General features: G+C 40.9%; 1 protein-coding gene across 4 annotated transcripts in view; it reads left to right on the plus strand.

Annotated features, from left to right (window-relative positions):
• Nucleotides 1–8,916: 8,916 nt before the first annotated feature.
• Nucleotides 8,917–15,763, plus strand: part of CYP4V2 (cytochrome P450 family 4 subfamily V member 2) — a 39,805-nt gene continuing 32,958 nt past the window's right edge. Inside the window, exons 1-2 of one of the 4 annotated variants that reach the window (XM_072623115.1) lie at nucleotides 8,929–9,508; nucleotides 9,600–9,708. In XM_072623115.1, the coding sequence (XP_072479216.1) occupies nucleotides 9,600–9,708 (109 nt within the window). In that variant the 5' untranslated portion in view covers nucleotides 8,929–9,508. Of the gene's footprint in view, nucleotides 9,709–15,763 lie in introns of all 4 variants that reach the window. The other 3 variants (XM_072623111.1, XM_072623114.1, XM_072623112.1) reach the window with 3 other exon arrangements.

Here is a 15,763-nt window from a genome sequence, read left to right on the forward strand (position 1 = left end):
AGGCAGGGGTGGGGAACCTGTGACCTCAAGGCCACATGTGGCCCTTTAGGCCCTCAAGTGTGGCCCTTTGACTGGATCCAAACTTCACAGAACAAATTCCCTTAATAAAAGGATTTATTCTGTGAAACTTGGACTCAGTCAAAAGGCTGCACCCAAGGAGCTAGAAGGCCTCGAGGCCACAGATTCCCCACCCTTGTCCTACAGTTTTAGAAAGTAGATTATAGAATCAAAACTAAAAAGGAGCCTTAGAAACCACTGAATCCCATTATTCATTTTGCAGATCAGAGAGGTTAAGTGATGCACTGGTTTACACAGCTAGTGACTAACACTTTGGGGGAGGGGGTGGATTTGAACTCAGGACTTACCTGACTCAAGGTCTAATACCCTAGCTACCATACTATGATGCTTCTCAGAGTGAATAAGGACACTTGCCCCGGAAGATGAAACATTTCTTAAGCTATTAAGAGTCTTTCACAAGGGAAGTGTAATTGGATGACCCAAGAGAGATCTCCATTGGAAGTTTAGGGAAGGAAGGGAGAGCTGGAAATCAGAAATCATGGATCTGGAGAAGAATGAGGAGATGGAGTGTCCTACTTCTTCTTAATTTTGCCTATGACTGGTCTCATCTGTACAGATAATCAGAAATAATCGCTTGGTTTGGTACTGTGTGTATCTTCTTTCTGGCTTCCTTGAGTCAGGAAGAGATAGAAGCATCTCCAATCCTGCCCAGCACTGCATATTTATGGTTTTAGACTGGGAGAAGCAAAGCCAATTCTTCTGGGCTGGATCTGCTTCAGGGCATAATCCTGGTGGTTTATATTTGATGTTGGGACAAAATTAGACACTCAAAGCAGTTAACAAAAGGAAATGTTTTTACCCATAGCAGAAGGACTCAATAAGCATAGGCAGGGAGTGAAACTCCCTTGCCCAACCAAGCATCAGCAAGGGTGACTGAGTTTCCTCATGGTTGTTTTATGCTTGGGCAACCAGAGAGTGATTTCAACAGCCTGAGCCTTTGGTCCCCTGAACCAACCATGAGGATGATTTCAACACTTTTTAAAGGAAAAAACAGCCTAGCTTGCATGGAGTCAGGGAGTGGGATGTTACACCTACCATACTCTGAGCAAAGGGCACAGCAGTTCAGAGAAGTCTATGCCTGTTCTAACGAGGGAGCCAGCAAAACTGTGTTGTTAAACAAGAAAACAAGGTCACAGGCTGTTTCTGCTTCCCACCTCAAGTTCACCTGGTCTACTCAGTACTAAATGAAATGCACATTTGAAAAAAATCTGGTTGATCTGATCAGTACAGATAATAGAATCACACAGTTCATAGAAAAGTCATTCATTGGAATATTGCATTTGGAAGTGTGTAAAAAGAGCAGACCCTCAGTGTAGCATTTCTAAGGGTTTTAGCTAGAGAAGTTCCCTTTTGGTTGGCTTTTGGTTGAAAGTCTAGAATTTAGAAGTGTTCTTGGTCTAGTGAGATTTTCAAAGTAAGGAAGATGTTCTGGGCTGATTGTAGAATTGCCCCAGTGGGACTGTCATTTGACCCTAAGAAAATCAATGAATCAGATGTGTCACAATCCCAACCCAGATATTAGAGTCAATGGTGGGACTTCTTTGCAATGCATCCACACACAGCCATATCATCCCCAAGACTCTGACCCCTCCCTCTGCTGTGTAATCTCCCAAGCCCCCTGACAGGTGTTAGCCCTCCCAGGGCAGTTATAACCTAAACTAACTGCTACCCACAGTAGTAGCACAGGTGCCCTTGGGGAAATTCTGCCCCTCCTCCAGTCCTCCCTATCTCCTTGTGGCTTCTGAAGGCATCCCTTGAAAGGTAGACTGCACTGAGTTAGTGGCAGGTGAGCAAAAACCTCGCCTCTTTTTATTTTGAGTGGGAAAGAGTGTCACATAGGACAAGCAAGCATGGAGGAGTTGTGACCTACATAAAGGTCTCATTACATTATCCTCCTTCATCCTTCTCCCCCAAAATGACACTCCTTCCTGACTTCCCTATTACTATTAAGGTGAAGAGAAGGAAGAGAAATAAGCATTTATGTAGTGACTAAGTGTTCTAAGTGTTTTTTTACATGTATTACCACATTGATACAACTCTGGGAAGTAGGTGCTATTATTATCCCTAATTTACAGCTGAGGAAACTGAGGCACAGAAAAGTTAAGTGATTTACCCAGAGTCAAACAGCAAATGTCTGAGGTCAAATTTGAATTCAGGTCTTCCTGCATTTGATCTACTGCAGCGCCACCTGGAGCGATGGGTACCAACATCTTCCTAGTCTCCCAGAATAACCTTCGTGTTAAGACAGCTCCCTCCCTCCCACCCCCATATCCAATCACTGGTTTTACATCCACATCTTTCACATAGGTCCCCTTCTCTCTACTCACATGACCAGCATCCTTCTTTACACCCCCATCCCCTGTACTAATGCAATAGCCTCCTAATGGATTTCCTGATTCAAATATCTCCCCTCTCCAGTACATTCTCCATACAGCTGAGAAAAGAATCTTCATAAAGTATTTGTTATTGTTCAGTTATTTTTCAGATTTGACTCCACTTGGGGTTTACTTGGCAAAGATACTTATCTAGATCCTTTCACAGATGAGGAAACTGAGGCAAATACAGTTAAATGAATTGCCCAGGGCCACTCAGATAGTAGGAGTCCGAGGCAAGATTTGAACTCAGGAAGATGTCTTCCTGACTCCAGGCCCAGAACTCTATCCACTGCCTAAAGCAAGTCTGAACAAATCAGTCATTTAGACAAACTCCAATGACTTCCTACTTCTCCGAGGATCATATTATTCTATCCTTACCTCCTCATTTCAAATTTCTATATTTGTGTGTTATATAATTTATATTATCAGTGTACTAGTACTTGCATATAATTTATAAATAAGTAAATGTATACATATAGGGTGTGTTCATTTTTTTTTAATAATAAGCATGAGGGACCAAACAAGCTTGGTGTAGAGCATTGCTGGCAAACACAAATTGAAAGGAGCCATTGAACCACATAATAAGGATCCCTGCAGGCTGCATTTTGACTTAGAAAACTACAAACTAACATTACCTATATTCTATTGTATCATTGTTTATTTTGTTAAATATTTTTCCATTGCATTATAATGTGGTTCCAGCTAACATGACAGTGTTGTGGTTTGCTATTTGCATGTTTGACATTTCTGGTTTACAGCAATGGTTCTTAATCTTTGATATTCAAAAAAATAACCCCTCTAAACAATAGAAACTGTATTGTTAATATTCATTAACTGAGAAAATATATAGTACCAAAAGAATTGAAAATTTCTAAAAATGAATTCTTAATTTATTAATCACATCTATATTGTTGACCTGAAAACTTGGTTAAGAAAAGGCAATAGGCTAAATGCATACATTTTATGATTTAATTAATTAATTAATCAATTCCCTATTAAAGACAACGGTAACATAATGCATTATGGAGCCAGAAATGTTCTGGCTCCCCAGTGCAGAAATCTTCTGGCTTATATACATTTTGCCGTGAGAAAGGAGTTCTCTTAATTAAGCAAACCATAAATTCAGTAAGACAGGACAATTAACAAAGCAATGTTGGTCAGGCCTTGGGATTCCAGCTGGGTAGGAAAATCCCACCAGGCTTCCTGTCCTAAACAGGCCTTTGAAGTTGTTATCTTAACAGAATTTGACAAAAGCTGAAGTTACAACCCAAGGTATCTGTGTTTTCCTCTCTTCACACTAGGATGCTAGAAGAAGAGTCTGGTAAGGAAGTCCCATTTTCTTGACATCAAAAGGCATCCTCTAAGTTAAACAAAGGGGACTATTAGGTTCAGGCTCTTCTTAATTCAAACTTTGGCCCTTATTAAAGTCTAAAATTTATATTAAATATTATCAATATCAATCAACAAAGAATGTATTAAGTGCTTTCCATATATATCAGGCACTTTGCTAATTTCTAGAGACATAAAGAAAAAAGAAAAATCACTCCTGCCTCAAGAAGTTTACATTCTAAAGTGAGAGATCACACCAATAAATCAATGTACAATTGTGTCTGTATATATATATATATATATGTATATACATATACATATATATATATATGGCATTATTTATTCAGTATATTGAAGGAATTTTTTTCTGGGAAAAGGATTTCACTTGTGACAATTCAAAAAGGTTCAAGAGACAAAATTTCTGGGTAATTTAATCATTTTATCAATAATATCAGCATTTTAATAAAAAGGGTGGTCATTTGCTCATCTCTCTCTTAGACCAAAGACAATGGGGGGGTGGGGTGGGGATGAGCTTATGACTTAAATGCACCTTTGGAAGAGGAGTAGTCTTCCTTCAGCCCATCATCTTTGATTGGTTGACAATTAATGAGAGAATGAACATTACAGGGAGGAGCTGGACCTGAATTTTGATTATATCACTTTTCTCTGTATCAACCCCAAGCTTGGACAATCTATTCAAAGAATTTATCCTCACCCAAATCGGAGTGGAACCCCACCAGAGTGGGGTCTGGATAGATGAGAAGGTTAGCTCAATCTTCAGAGACAGAGGTCTTGAAACGAGGATAAAAGAAAAATGATTCAGAAATCTGAATCACCCTAAATCATTAGTTATTACTAATCATTTCTCTCATATGTGTGTGGTATAGTGGAAAAAAGTCTAGATTTGAAGTAAAGCAAGCAAATAAACAAAATTGGGTTTAAATCCTGGATCTGATATTAACTATGTGGCTATGAGCAAGTGCCTTAACCTCTATGAGCCTTTTTTCCCCTCTGAGATGGGGAACAACGATAACACCCCTTGCCCCATAGTGTTGAAAATGCTGTAGGTGAGCTTTTGTTAAAATCATGTTACTTCTGTGTTTAGAAAACCTTCAATGGCTCCCATTGTCTTTAGGATGAATTCTAAATTCCTTAGCCTTAAGTGTTTTGTTCCTAGATTACCCAATCCAACCCTTTCCCTACTACTTTACAAATCAAACCCTGTGTTCCAAGCTTGGCGGTTGTTTTCACTAATGCCTCCAGAACCCAACATGTTTATCATTGCCTCTGTGCTTCTGTTCACAATGATCTTGCCTGGCTGAATTGTCATGAAGTTTCATATTTCTTTGAAATCCCTTCCCAGTCTAAGATCTCATTGTGGAGTGGAGGTAACCCCAGATTCTTGAAGATTATTCCAGCGAAGTGTGGTTCACTTTGCATCAGAAAACAAGCTTAGTCCAGCGTAGAGAAGCTAATCACCAGAAACTTAGTCTACAAGGTTTCAATTTCGGGGAGAGAAGAAATGACTGTCTCATAGTTGAACAACTAACCTCTTTTCAACCTCATTAATTATCCAGCCTTTGATTGAAGACCTCTACAAAAACAAGTCATTCCATTTCTGATGATAATGTTAAATATAAAATTTTGGAATAATCTCTTTGTTCTCTCTGAAGTAAACTCAGAGAGTGCCTCTTCCTATGTCAGCAAAAGCCAGCCAAGGCCGACTCTACACTCCTTAAGGAGACCTTTAACCTAAGACACTATATCTTGAATAATAAGACTTTCCTTTGATGAATAATGAGACTTTCCTTTGATGAATCTTATTATCTATAGACACATACTATGTTATGAATAATGGGACTTTCCTTTGATCTATAGACATATACTATGTTATGGCGTATTAATGATAAAGAAAATATAGACATCTTAGATCATAATTTCTATTGAACATTGTTTACCCTTTCCTATGTCAATTATCTGTTTAAGGGAGGAAGCCTGCCACTTACTAGTGGTGGGGTTTCTTTCCTTATCACCGAGACATATGCTTACCCAGCTTGGAATCTCAAGGCCTGACTAACATTGCTTTGTTAATTGTCCTGTCTTACTGAATTTATGATTTGCTTAATTAGGAGAGTTTCTTTCTCATGGCAAAATGTACTTAAGACAGATGATTTCTGTACTAGATAGAGTCACCTCTGACTCCATAGCGCTATGTAACTGTTTTCTTTATAGGGAATTGATTAATTAATTAAATCATAAAATGTATGCATTTAGCCATGTTGCCTTTTCTCTAACCAAGTTTTCAGGTCAACACTGAAGACATCAAAATTTTAAGATTTCCCAGACAAAATCTGCGTTTCTGAAATCTGTATCTGTTGCTCCTTCTTTTGTCTTTTAGGGCCAGGCAGAAATAGCTTTATGCCTTTTATAATTCAGTGATGAGAAACTGGCCCAGAGAGGGATCGAGAAGTAGTTGGTAACAGAGCCAGAATTTAAATCCAGATCTTCTGAAGAATTTTTATGAATCCATTTTCTGGGGGTTGGGGGGATGGGATGGGGCATGGTTTTCCTAATGGAATCCAAAAATCTTTGTTTGGAAGAATGGTCAGTAGAGATCTAATCCACTTCTCTCATAAACCTAAAATGACTAAGTGACTTGCTCCAAGGTATGCATTAAGTACTGAATGATAGAGAAAAAAAGTTTCATCAGGTTCTCCTCTAGGAGCAAGCAGACTCTACAGTACCATGACCTGATAAGTGATGCCCATCTTGACCTGATTGGAAGCTGAGGAAAGGGAGAGGGAAACAGAGAGACTTCTACTTGGTCCTGCCTATCTCTGCACAGGTTGGTTGAAAATATGGTACTCTAACCCTAGGAAGTCAATTGTGGTCATGAGGAAATTTGGGAGAGCCAAAGAATTCCCAGTTCAGACAGTGAATAATCAAATCCAGATACCCATAGTTTGTTTTTTTTTTGGGGGGGGGGGGCGGTTGCTTATTTGATTTCTTTTTCTGAAGCCTAGATGTAACAGAGGTTTTTCCCAGGATTCTGGCACTAAGAGACAGTGCAGAGCTGTGAACAAGGGCTCTGAGAGTCAGAGAATCTTGAATTCCAGCTGCCACACCTGTGACATAGGGACTGGACCTGTCGTTTTACTAGTACAGAGAATTCTGTTAGGGCAGCTAGGTGGTACCATAGTGCACAGGCTGGAGTCAGGAGTCAGGATGACTCCTCTTCCTGAGTTCAAATTCAGCCTCAGACACTAGCTGTGTGACCCTGGGCAAGTCACTTTTCCCTGTTTGCCTCAGTTTCCTCATATGTAAAATGATCTGGAGAAGGAAATGGCAAACCACTCCAGGATCTTTGCCAAGAAAACTTCAAATGGGATCACAGAGAATCAAATGTAAGTGAACAACAAAAATAGAGAATTTACTGATAAGGAAATTTCCTATTACCAATGAAATTTGGCACTGTCCCTGTAACTTATATTGGGGGTTGTCTAGAGCACTGAGAGGTTAAACGCCTTGTCTAGGATCATACTGTCAATTATGTGTCTCAGGCAGGACTTGAACCCAAGTCTTCCTGATTGCAAGGTAACCTCTCTACGTGTTATCTATCTCACTAGCTATGTGACCATGGGCAAGTCACTTAACACTGCTGGGCTTCAATTTCCTCAAATGTAATATGAAAAGATTGGTCTGGAGGTCCTTCCCAGCTCCAGATCTATGATCCTGTACCTACCCACTCCTCAAACCTTCTCTGAAGTAAACTTGGAGGAGCTGCTTTGACTTCAGTACCAAACTCTGACTTTTTGTCGTTGTTCAGTCATATCTGACTCTCCATGACTCCACCTGGGGTTTTCTTGGCAAAGATACTTAAGTGGTCTACCACTTCCTTCTTCAGCTCATTTTATAGATGAAGAAACTGAGGCCAACTGAGTTATGTGGCTTGACCAGGGTCACAACCAGTAAGTGTCTGAGGCTGAATTTGAACTCAAGAGGAAGAACTTTCCTGACTCCATGTCAGTGCTCTATCCACTCGGCTACCTAGCTGAGATTATCTAATTTAGAATATTAGTTTTTCCACAATTGGGATCCATTCCTGCTACGCTTTTTGTGTCCTTCCAAAACAGGTCTTTATTTCTGTAGATCACATCCTTTCCCCAACATTTAAGCTTTATTAGCTGTTGCCTTAAATAAATACGTGTATGTATTATGTACTCCAATCTCAAAAGGTTGAATCTACTTAGAACTAGCTACAAGTTATGCAGTGCAGTTACTTGGATAAAGACAGATGTAGGTTCAGACCCAGACTCTGCTACTTAGTAATTGATTTTAAGCAAATCAAATCATTTCTCAGAACCTCAGTATTCTCATCTGTAGAATGAAGGGAATGGATTCTAACTAGAGTCCCCTTCAAGTCAATAAAGCAATAAACATTTATTAAGTGCCTACTGTTTGCCTGGCACTATGTCAAGAGCAGAAGTTAGACAAATAGGCCAAAGACAGTTCCTGTCCTTAAGAAAAATGACTGAGACAACGGTTCGCAAATATACATGGAACAAGTTGCATGCAAGATAAACAGGATATGAGGAACCGTGAAAGGATTCCTGTAAAAGGTGGGATTTCAGTCGGGAAGTCAGTAGTCGGAGTGGAGGGGGGAGAGTTCCAGGCGTGGAGCTCAGTCAGAGAGAGTGCCTGGAGCAGAGAGATGGAGAACTGGCTAGGGTCACTGGGTGGAAGAGTATGTCAGGGAGTAGGTATAAGCAGATTAGAAAGATGGGAAGGGGGCTAGGTTGTAGAGGGGTTTGAGCGCCAAGCAGAGCATTTTTCATTTGCTTCTGGAAGCCATAGAAAGCCCCTAGATTTACTGAGTAGCTGGGTGATATGATCAGATCTGCATTTTAGGAAGATCACTGCAGTAAGAAGAGAGAGAGACTTGTGGAAGGCAGGCAGACCCACCAGCAGGCTATTGCAATAATCAAGATGTCCCGCCCTGGAGTGGTGGCCGTGTCTAACAGCTCAGGTTTTGCTGAGCTAGTGTTTTCAAAACCTTTGAAAAGTTCATTTGTGGATGACGCAAAATGCCACAAAATTCGCTCCTCCTCGCCCCGCCCCCAAAGTAAACCGCTCTTCCTCTGCCAACCCGGCAGCCCGCTGTGTGGCTTCTGAGCCCAGCTGTGGCCGTATTGGGCACGCAGAGCCAGCCTAGCCTTGGGCTTCCGCCGCCCGAAGTTGGACCCCGGGGGGTTTTGCAGATCTCGACTTCCACTGCCGATGGACCGCAGCGTTTCTGGGGGTTTGGGGCACAGAGTTCAGCTTTCGGAAACGATTGCATATTAGGCCTCTTTCATTCTTTCCTCCCTCCCTTTCTGGATCGTAACCCCAGCCTGGGGAGCAAACAGAAACCCCACTTAACTCGGCTTGGAGTTCCCGTGACTCCTCCTCCCTCCCCGGACCCAGCTGCAGTGCCCAGGCCTGCGCAGAGAGTCTGTCTAATTAAGCCCTCGGGAAGCCAGCTCCCGGGCGGGTCGCTGCCTGGCTGGCAGCATCCCTCCTCCTCCGCCCCGAGCTCCCGGTCCAGCTGCTTGGGCTCTCTGGAAGGCGCCTCTGGCTGGCTTGCCAGGCCTAGAGCGAGCCCAGGCTGCCAGTGGAGAGCTCCTTTGCCCCTGCTGCTTTAGCTCGGCCTGAGGGCAGCAGACTGCCAAGATGAGAGGAGACATGTGGTTAGTGCCCATCGGGCAAAAGCTACTCTACTGGGGCGCCACGGGCGCGATTACCCTGCTGGGCACCTTCATCGCACTGACTCTGTTGCAGATGCTGGTCGCTTATGTCCGGAAATGGAAGCAGATGAAAGACATCCCGTCCATTGAAACAGCGTACCCGCTGGTGGGACATACTCTGTATATGAAATCTGATAGCCAAGGTAAATAAATGGGCCGTTCTGGAGCAGCTGGACGACCATCTTCTCTCTCAGCCTCCAGGCAGCCTGACTCAGTTTACCCACCTTTCTCGGTCTAGGGTCAGTGAGAGCGCAGACGGGAAATCTCCACTCTCCATCTTCGTCCGGTTCTGAACTTTTAGTTTCTCACTCATATCTCCTTTTCCCTTTTCCGAATCCCGTCTCTCCTTCTCCCGCTTCTCTCCTCCCCTTTCTTTTTTCCTCTCTTTTCAAATTCTCTTCTTTCTCCCTCTTTTCTGTCTCTCTGCCCCTCCCCTCTCTTCCTCTTTTTATTTTAATCCCTTCTATCTCTTCCTTAAATAAGGTAAATTGTATCCTATGTGTTTGCCGGTCCTTGCAACCTCTAACTGTTCTATAAGCCAGCTGCAACCTCCAAACTTTCCAGTGACTCCCCGCGCAACTGCCGAGATTTGGAGTGCCCCCGCACTTTTGATGTGACATTCTGTGCCCCTTACTCTCTGTTCTTGATGCTACACCATGTAAGATGGAATTGAACTCAGAAGTCGGTTCTGGTCCTGGATCTTTAGCTTGTTTTTCATGCCTCAGCCGGGTCATCTACAAAATGAGGGACCTGGATTGCCAGGAACCCTGGAACTAGGAGAAGGCTCATATCCCAGGACTGACAAAAGATTTATGTGACACTTGACCATTCCAAAATTGAGTTTCTTCATCTGTAAAACAGAAATAATAATACTTGGACTAACTCCCTCACTAGTTGTTCTGAACACACTCTGTGAACAATAAAGCCTGTAAAGGGTGAGTTGTTGCTATGTGAGGTCCCTTTTAGCTCTAACATCCTTCCTTCAAGGAGTTTTTCGGTCTAGTGAGGGAAATAAAAGCCACCCTCCTCAATGATTTTCTCAACTCCTGGTTGATAGCTGGGAAACTTCGTTAATTGGATTCAAATTTAGATGATGTCTCCTTTGCCTTTCCCTCACCTTCTTTTTCTCTCACTTCTCACATATTCTCCAGCTCACCTCAAAAAAAAGTTTCATTTTCATTATTCAGTCTTACCTTCTTTGTCACAATAATTGCTTAAAACCCAGAAGGGATCTGTCACACAAACCAAGACAATTACACCAATTTCTTTCCTCATCCCCATATAACAAGGGCTCCAGTACAACTTTGAACTTAAAAAAAAAAGTTATGTAGGATGGTTTAGGACCTAAAATGTAACATTTTAAGCCATGTTCCACTTTTGTACGTTGGTTCCTCTTTCACTGACACATGAACTCTTACTCAGAGGTTACACAACAATCTTCCTCTCCTTCAGACCTAGTCTACTCTGAGCTTGGTTGGCTGAGGCTTTAAGTTGAATTCTGGGGGAAATTTTCTACAAAAGTTGTTTTTTAATGGCAGGTATCCTTGTTTATAAACCTTTTCTAAGAGCTGGAACATCTCAGTCCTATTTTGATAGAATATATTGAAGGGATCTTGTGCTATTAAGTTATAAAACCCTCATAAATCTATTTTACATAAATTGTTAAAAGTAATTGTTATTGTTATCCTTAAAATACCTGCATCAGGTAGGTGGGGCCAGGTTTGTGGTTTTTCATTTCTATCAGGAGAAAAAATTTAAGAACCTTCAAGTCATAAGACTCCAATGGTCTGATTTCAAGTGGAAACTTTAGTGATGAGATCAGGGCAAGAATGTCTAGATTTCTTTCAAGCTTTCAAGCTCCCCAAGCTTAACTGTTAATAGTCTGACATAGAAAAGGTTTATCTTGAATTCATCTGCAAAGCTGGAAATGTTAGCTGGTCACTTCTAGCTTGTTTCTCTGGATGAAAATACTGTCAACTTTACCCTTTCATTAATCTTTAGTCAAAAGTGTACAAAGTGAATTTTAATTAACTCAAGACTTTCTTAAAGTTAGTATGATCGGTACTTTCTATGATGTATATAATATGTCAAGATTTACAGAAAACATTTTTGGAAAGAGAATAAGGATGCTAATATAATAACACATCCAGAAAGCATACTGGCTCTGGAATTAAGGCCTAGGTTAAGAATTCCACCTTTGATACTACTATGTGACCTGAATAAGTCACTCCTTCTCAGTTTCCTCATCTGTAAAATGAGAAATTGAACTGGATGTCTGCTAAGTCTCTTCCAATTCTAAATCTGTGATTCTTTGCCAGATTTTGTGGCAGTTTGTCTTAAAATAGGCATGTAGAAATAGCCTCCTCCATCCTCCATCATAAGTTATGAACTATGAAGACAACTTAGTTCTATTGGATAATTGTTGATCTAGAAGAAATTTAATCTAATAATGAATCTAAGAAATTTAAACCTCTCTTGAATTATACAGTTTTAAAATAAGGAATGAACTGATGAAGTGTCTAAAGTAGTTCTGAATAATTGTGTGTGTGTGTTTGTGATGAGAACACCCTTGCTTCCCAAGAGTGACTTTACTATCAATCAACAACTATTTATTTTTGAACATTCAGTATGCACTCAAAGTACTAGGATTTTTTTGTTATTAGTGAGTTTTTTTTAAAATTAAGTCCTATAATTTTTTTTTGGGGGGGGAGGGGGGCTTCCTTAGGGACAGTGCCAAGCCAATGCTCTAAACCCAGGCGCTGTAGGGGATATAAAATTAATACAAGACCTACTTCTTGTCTTTAAGGATCTTTCAGCCTAAGGGGAAAAGTAAACGTATAAACCACTACCACCACTGGTTTTCTCAGCTCTTAGGCCATATGAAGTTGTCAATTGGATTCAGCACAGATTAATATTATGTTAACTCTGTTCTGTGCCCCACGCTCCTTAACTTTGTTCACAGGGTCATAGTTCTAGGGATGGATGGGACTTCAGAAGTCTTGTAGTCTAACCCTCTTATCTTACAATAAGGAAACTGAAGTCCAAGAAGATTAGGTGATTTGTCCTGAGTAACACAGATTAGAAGCAAAATATGAACACTTGTCCCTTAACTCCAGAGTAAATTGCCCTTTTTAGAGCCGCTAGTTGGTGCAGTGGAAAAAGCATCAGGCCTGGAGTCAGGAAGATGTGAATTTAAATCCCACCTCAGACACTTACTAGCTCTGTGATGCTGGGCAAGTCACAACCATTATTTGCCTCAATTCCTCATGTGTAAAATGGGGACACACTGGAGAAGGAAATGGAAAACCACTCCAGTATCTTTGGCAAGAAAATTCTATGGATAACATCCACAGGGTCACGTACAGCCAGATATGATTAAACAACAACCAAAAGAGCCCTTTCTGTTATACCATCCCTTTCCAGCAGAAGTAACTATTTGAAAATTTTTTTACTCTCCTCATAGGGACTCCATTTTATTTTCATCTGTCCTATTTTTATTGAGGGGAATATGTCTTGGATCATGAACTTCCTCTGTTCTTCTCCTCTATATAACTTAATTAATTGGAATTTCATTATTGGATTAATTAATTGAAATTAATTGAAAATATCATTAATTGGATTCACTGCAAATTCAGATTATGTCTTCTCTGTTCTGCTCTTACCTCTTCTTCCTTCCCACATACAGCCTGGCTCATTTCAGAAAAAGTTTAATTTTCATTGGCTTTCTTTATCTACGTTTCCTTCTTTCTGTTCTATTTAAGGGGAAGAAATATCCTCCTTTCTAAGGCCATCCCCTGGATCTGAGCTCTTGATCTAATTGGTTAATTTTCCAGTTTTATCTCAAACCATCCCTTGCCACCTACTCAGTGTTCCAGGCAAACTAGTTTATCCATCATACATTTTTCTGATTTCTAGGTTCTGTCTTTTTGCTAATACTATTTCTGACCTTTTAAAGGTCCTCTTTCTGTCCCTTTCTGTTGAATTCTATCAAGGCTTGCTCTCCTCCTTGGAGCCTTTTTCTTTCTCCCCTCCTTCCCCCAAGGGGATATGAGCCTTCCCTCCCATTAGTTATCATTGTCTTCTTTGTGCAGGGTGGCAGTTTTTGAGTGTTTTTGAGGGGCGGTATGGTATAACTGGCCCTGGAGTCAAAGAGGCGGGCTTGAATCCTGTCACTGACCCTTGTTAGTTTTGTGACTAGTCAATCATTTCATCTCAAACTATAAACTATGCCCATCTCAAAGACCCTTATGGACCAAATGAGATCATTTCTTTTTTTCTAAATTAAAAGAAATTGGTGAGATCATTTCTACAAAGTGTATGATAACCCCTGTAGTGCTATTTAAACCTGCTCTTGTTAATGCCCCTCACCTCTAGGACCTTGCTCCCTCAATCTTGTCCTGTCTTCATGGACATTCAGTCTCTCTACTGGCTCCTTTTCTTCTCCCAACAGACATGCTTAGCTCTTAGTTATTCTAAAAACAACCAAGCAAAAACACCTTCCTCAACCTTTACATCTTGTGCTACCTTTCTTCTTCCTTTTAACCAAGAAACTTGTGAAAAGAACCCCAGTTACCAGTTTTTTCAAAGCCTTTCCCTGGTTAATTCCTTGCAGTCTGACTTCCATTCTTACACACACACACACACACACACACACACACACACACACACACACACACACACACACACACTGCTGAAGACACTGGAAGGGTACCAACATTCACCTAATTATCAAATCCAATGAATAGCATCTTCCTCAGTCCTCCTCATTCTTGATTTCACCAAATCACAGAATTTTGGAGTCAAAAGGGACCATATAGTCCAAGCTATACCAGAAAGAAGTCCTCACTATAACATACCCAACAGGTGGTCATCCTGAATCTGCTTTGAATCTACCTTCAAAGGGAGGATTTTGGACAGTTCCATTTGTTTAGTTTTTCTTGACAACAAGTCTAGATTTGCCTCTACGTATCTTCATTCATTGCTACTTCTTGCCTCTGGCTCTAGGCGGAACAAATCTAATCCCTCTTCCATATGACATCCCTTCCAGTACTTGACCAGGTCTATCACATCCCCTCTGCATCTCCTCTCCTGCATGCCAAATATCCCCAGTTCCATGAAAAGATATTTACGTGACATGGAATTCAAGGCTTTTCACCACTTTGGTTGGTTTCCTCAGGATACTCTCCAGTTTATCAATATCCTTCTAATGATCTGAATATGACGTAGTACTGAGGAGCTATCATTCCCTTATTCCTGAAGGTGAAAGCTCTCCTGATGGAGTCCAAGATTGCCATGACTGCTTGTAATTGTTGGTGTGCCACATCCTAAGACTGAGTTAATTATTTTATTTGCAGTCTTCAAAACCCCCAAGATAATTTTAGGACAAACTGCTACCTAACAGTGTCTCTTCTATCCTGAACTTGTAAAGTTGATTTTTTTTTTTAAGGAAAGTGGCTTTATCTTTAACTTTTTAAATCTAATTCTTCTATGGTTTAGCCTATCAAAATGGGACTCTTGGGATTCCTGACTGTTAGCAATCTCCACCAGCTTTGTGTTATCTGCACACATTGACTGACACTTCCTTCCTGATGCTCTTTTCCCATCCTGTGATACCTCTTTCTTCATTGTCTGCCATTCAACATTCAGTCTCATTTGTCCAACATTCAAGGCCTGTCCTAATCTGACACCATTCTAGGTGGCATAATAAAGTAGAAAGGGTAGCTACATGGCACAGTAGACAGAGAGCTGCACCCAGAGTTAGGAAGACCTGAGTTCAAATCCAGCCTCAGACACTTATTAGTTGTGTGATCTTGGGCAAATTACTTAATCTATTTGCCTTAGTTTCCTCATCTGTAAAATGAGCTGGAGAAGGAAATGCCACACTCCAGTATCTTTGCCAAGAAAACTCCAAAATGAGGCTACAAAGAGTCAGCCATGACCGCAACAACTGGACAACCATCTTCCTGCTATACTGTAAGCTCAAATTTTGTACCTCTCCCATCACCTACCATAGTGTTCTGCAAAAAGTAAGTACAGATCAAAGATGTGTTGAATGAATAAATGAGTAAACTAATAACCTTTTTTTTTCTTCTGCCTCTCTGGCAGCTCATTTTCTCTTTCCTTTGCTGACTCCTCTTTTTTCCTCTGACCTCTTTAATGTAGATCTCTCCTAAAATTCAGTCCTTGGTTTTCTCTCAC

This window comes from Notamacropus eugenii, chromosome 7 (assembly GCF_028372415.1).
Source record: "Notamacropus eugenii isolate mMacEug1 chromosome 7, mMacEug1.pri_v2, whole genome shotgun sequence".
Lineage (NCBI taxonomy): Eukaryota > Metazoa > Chordata > Mammalia > Diprotodontia > Macropodidae > Notamacropus > Notamacropus eugenii.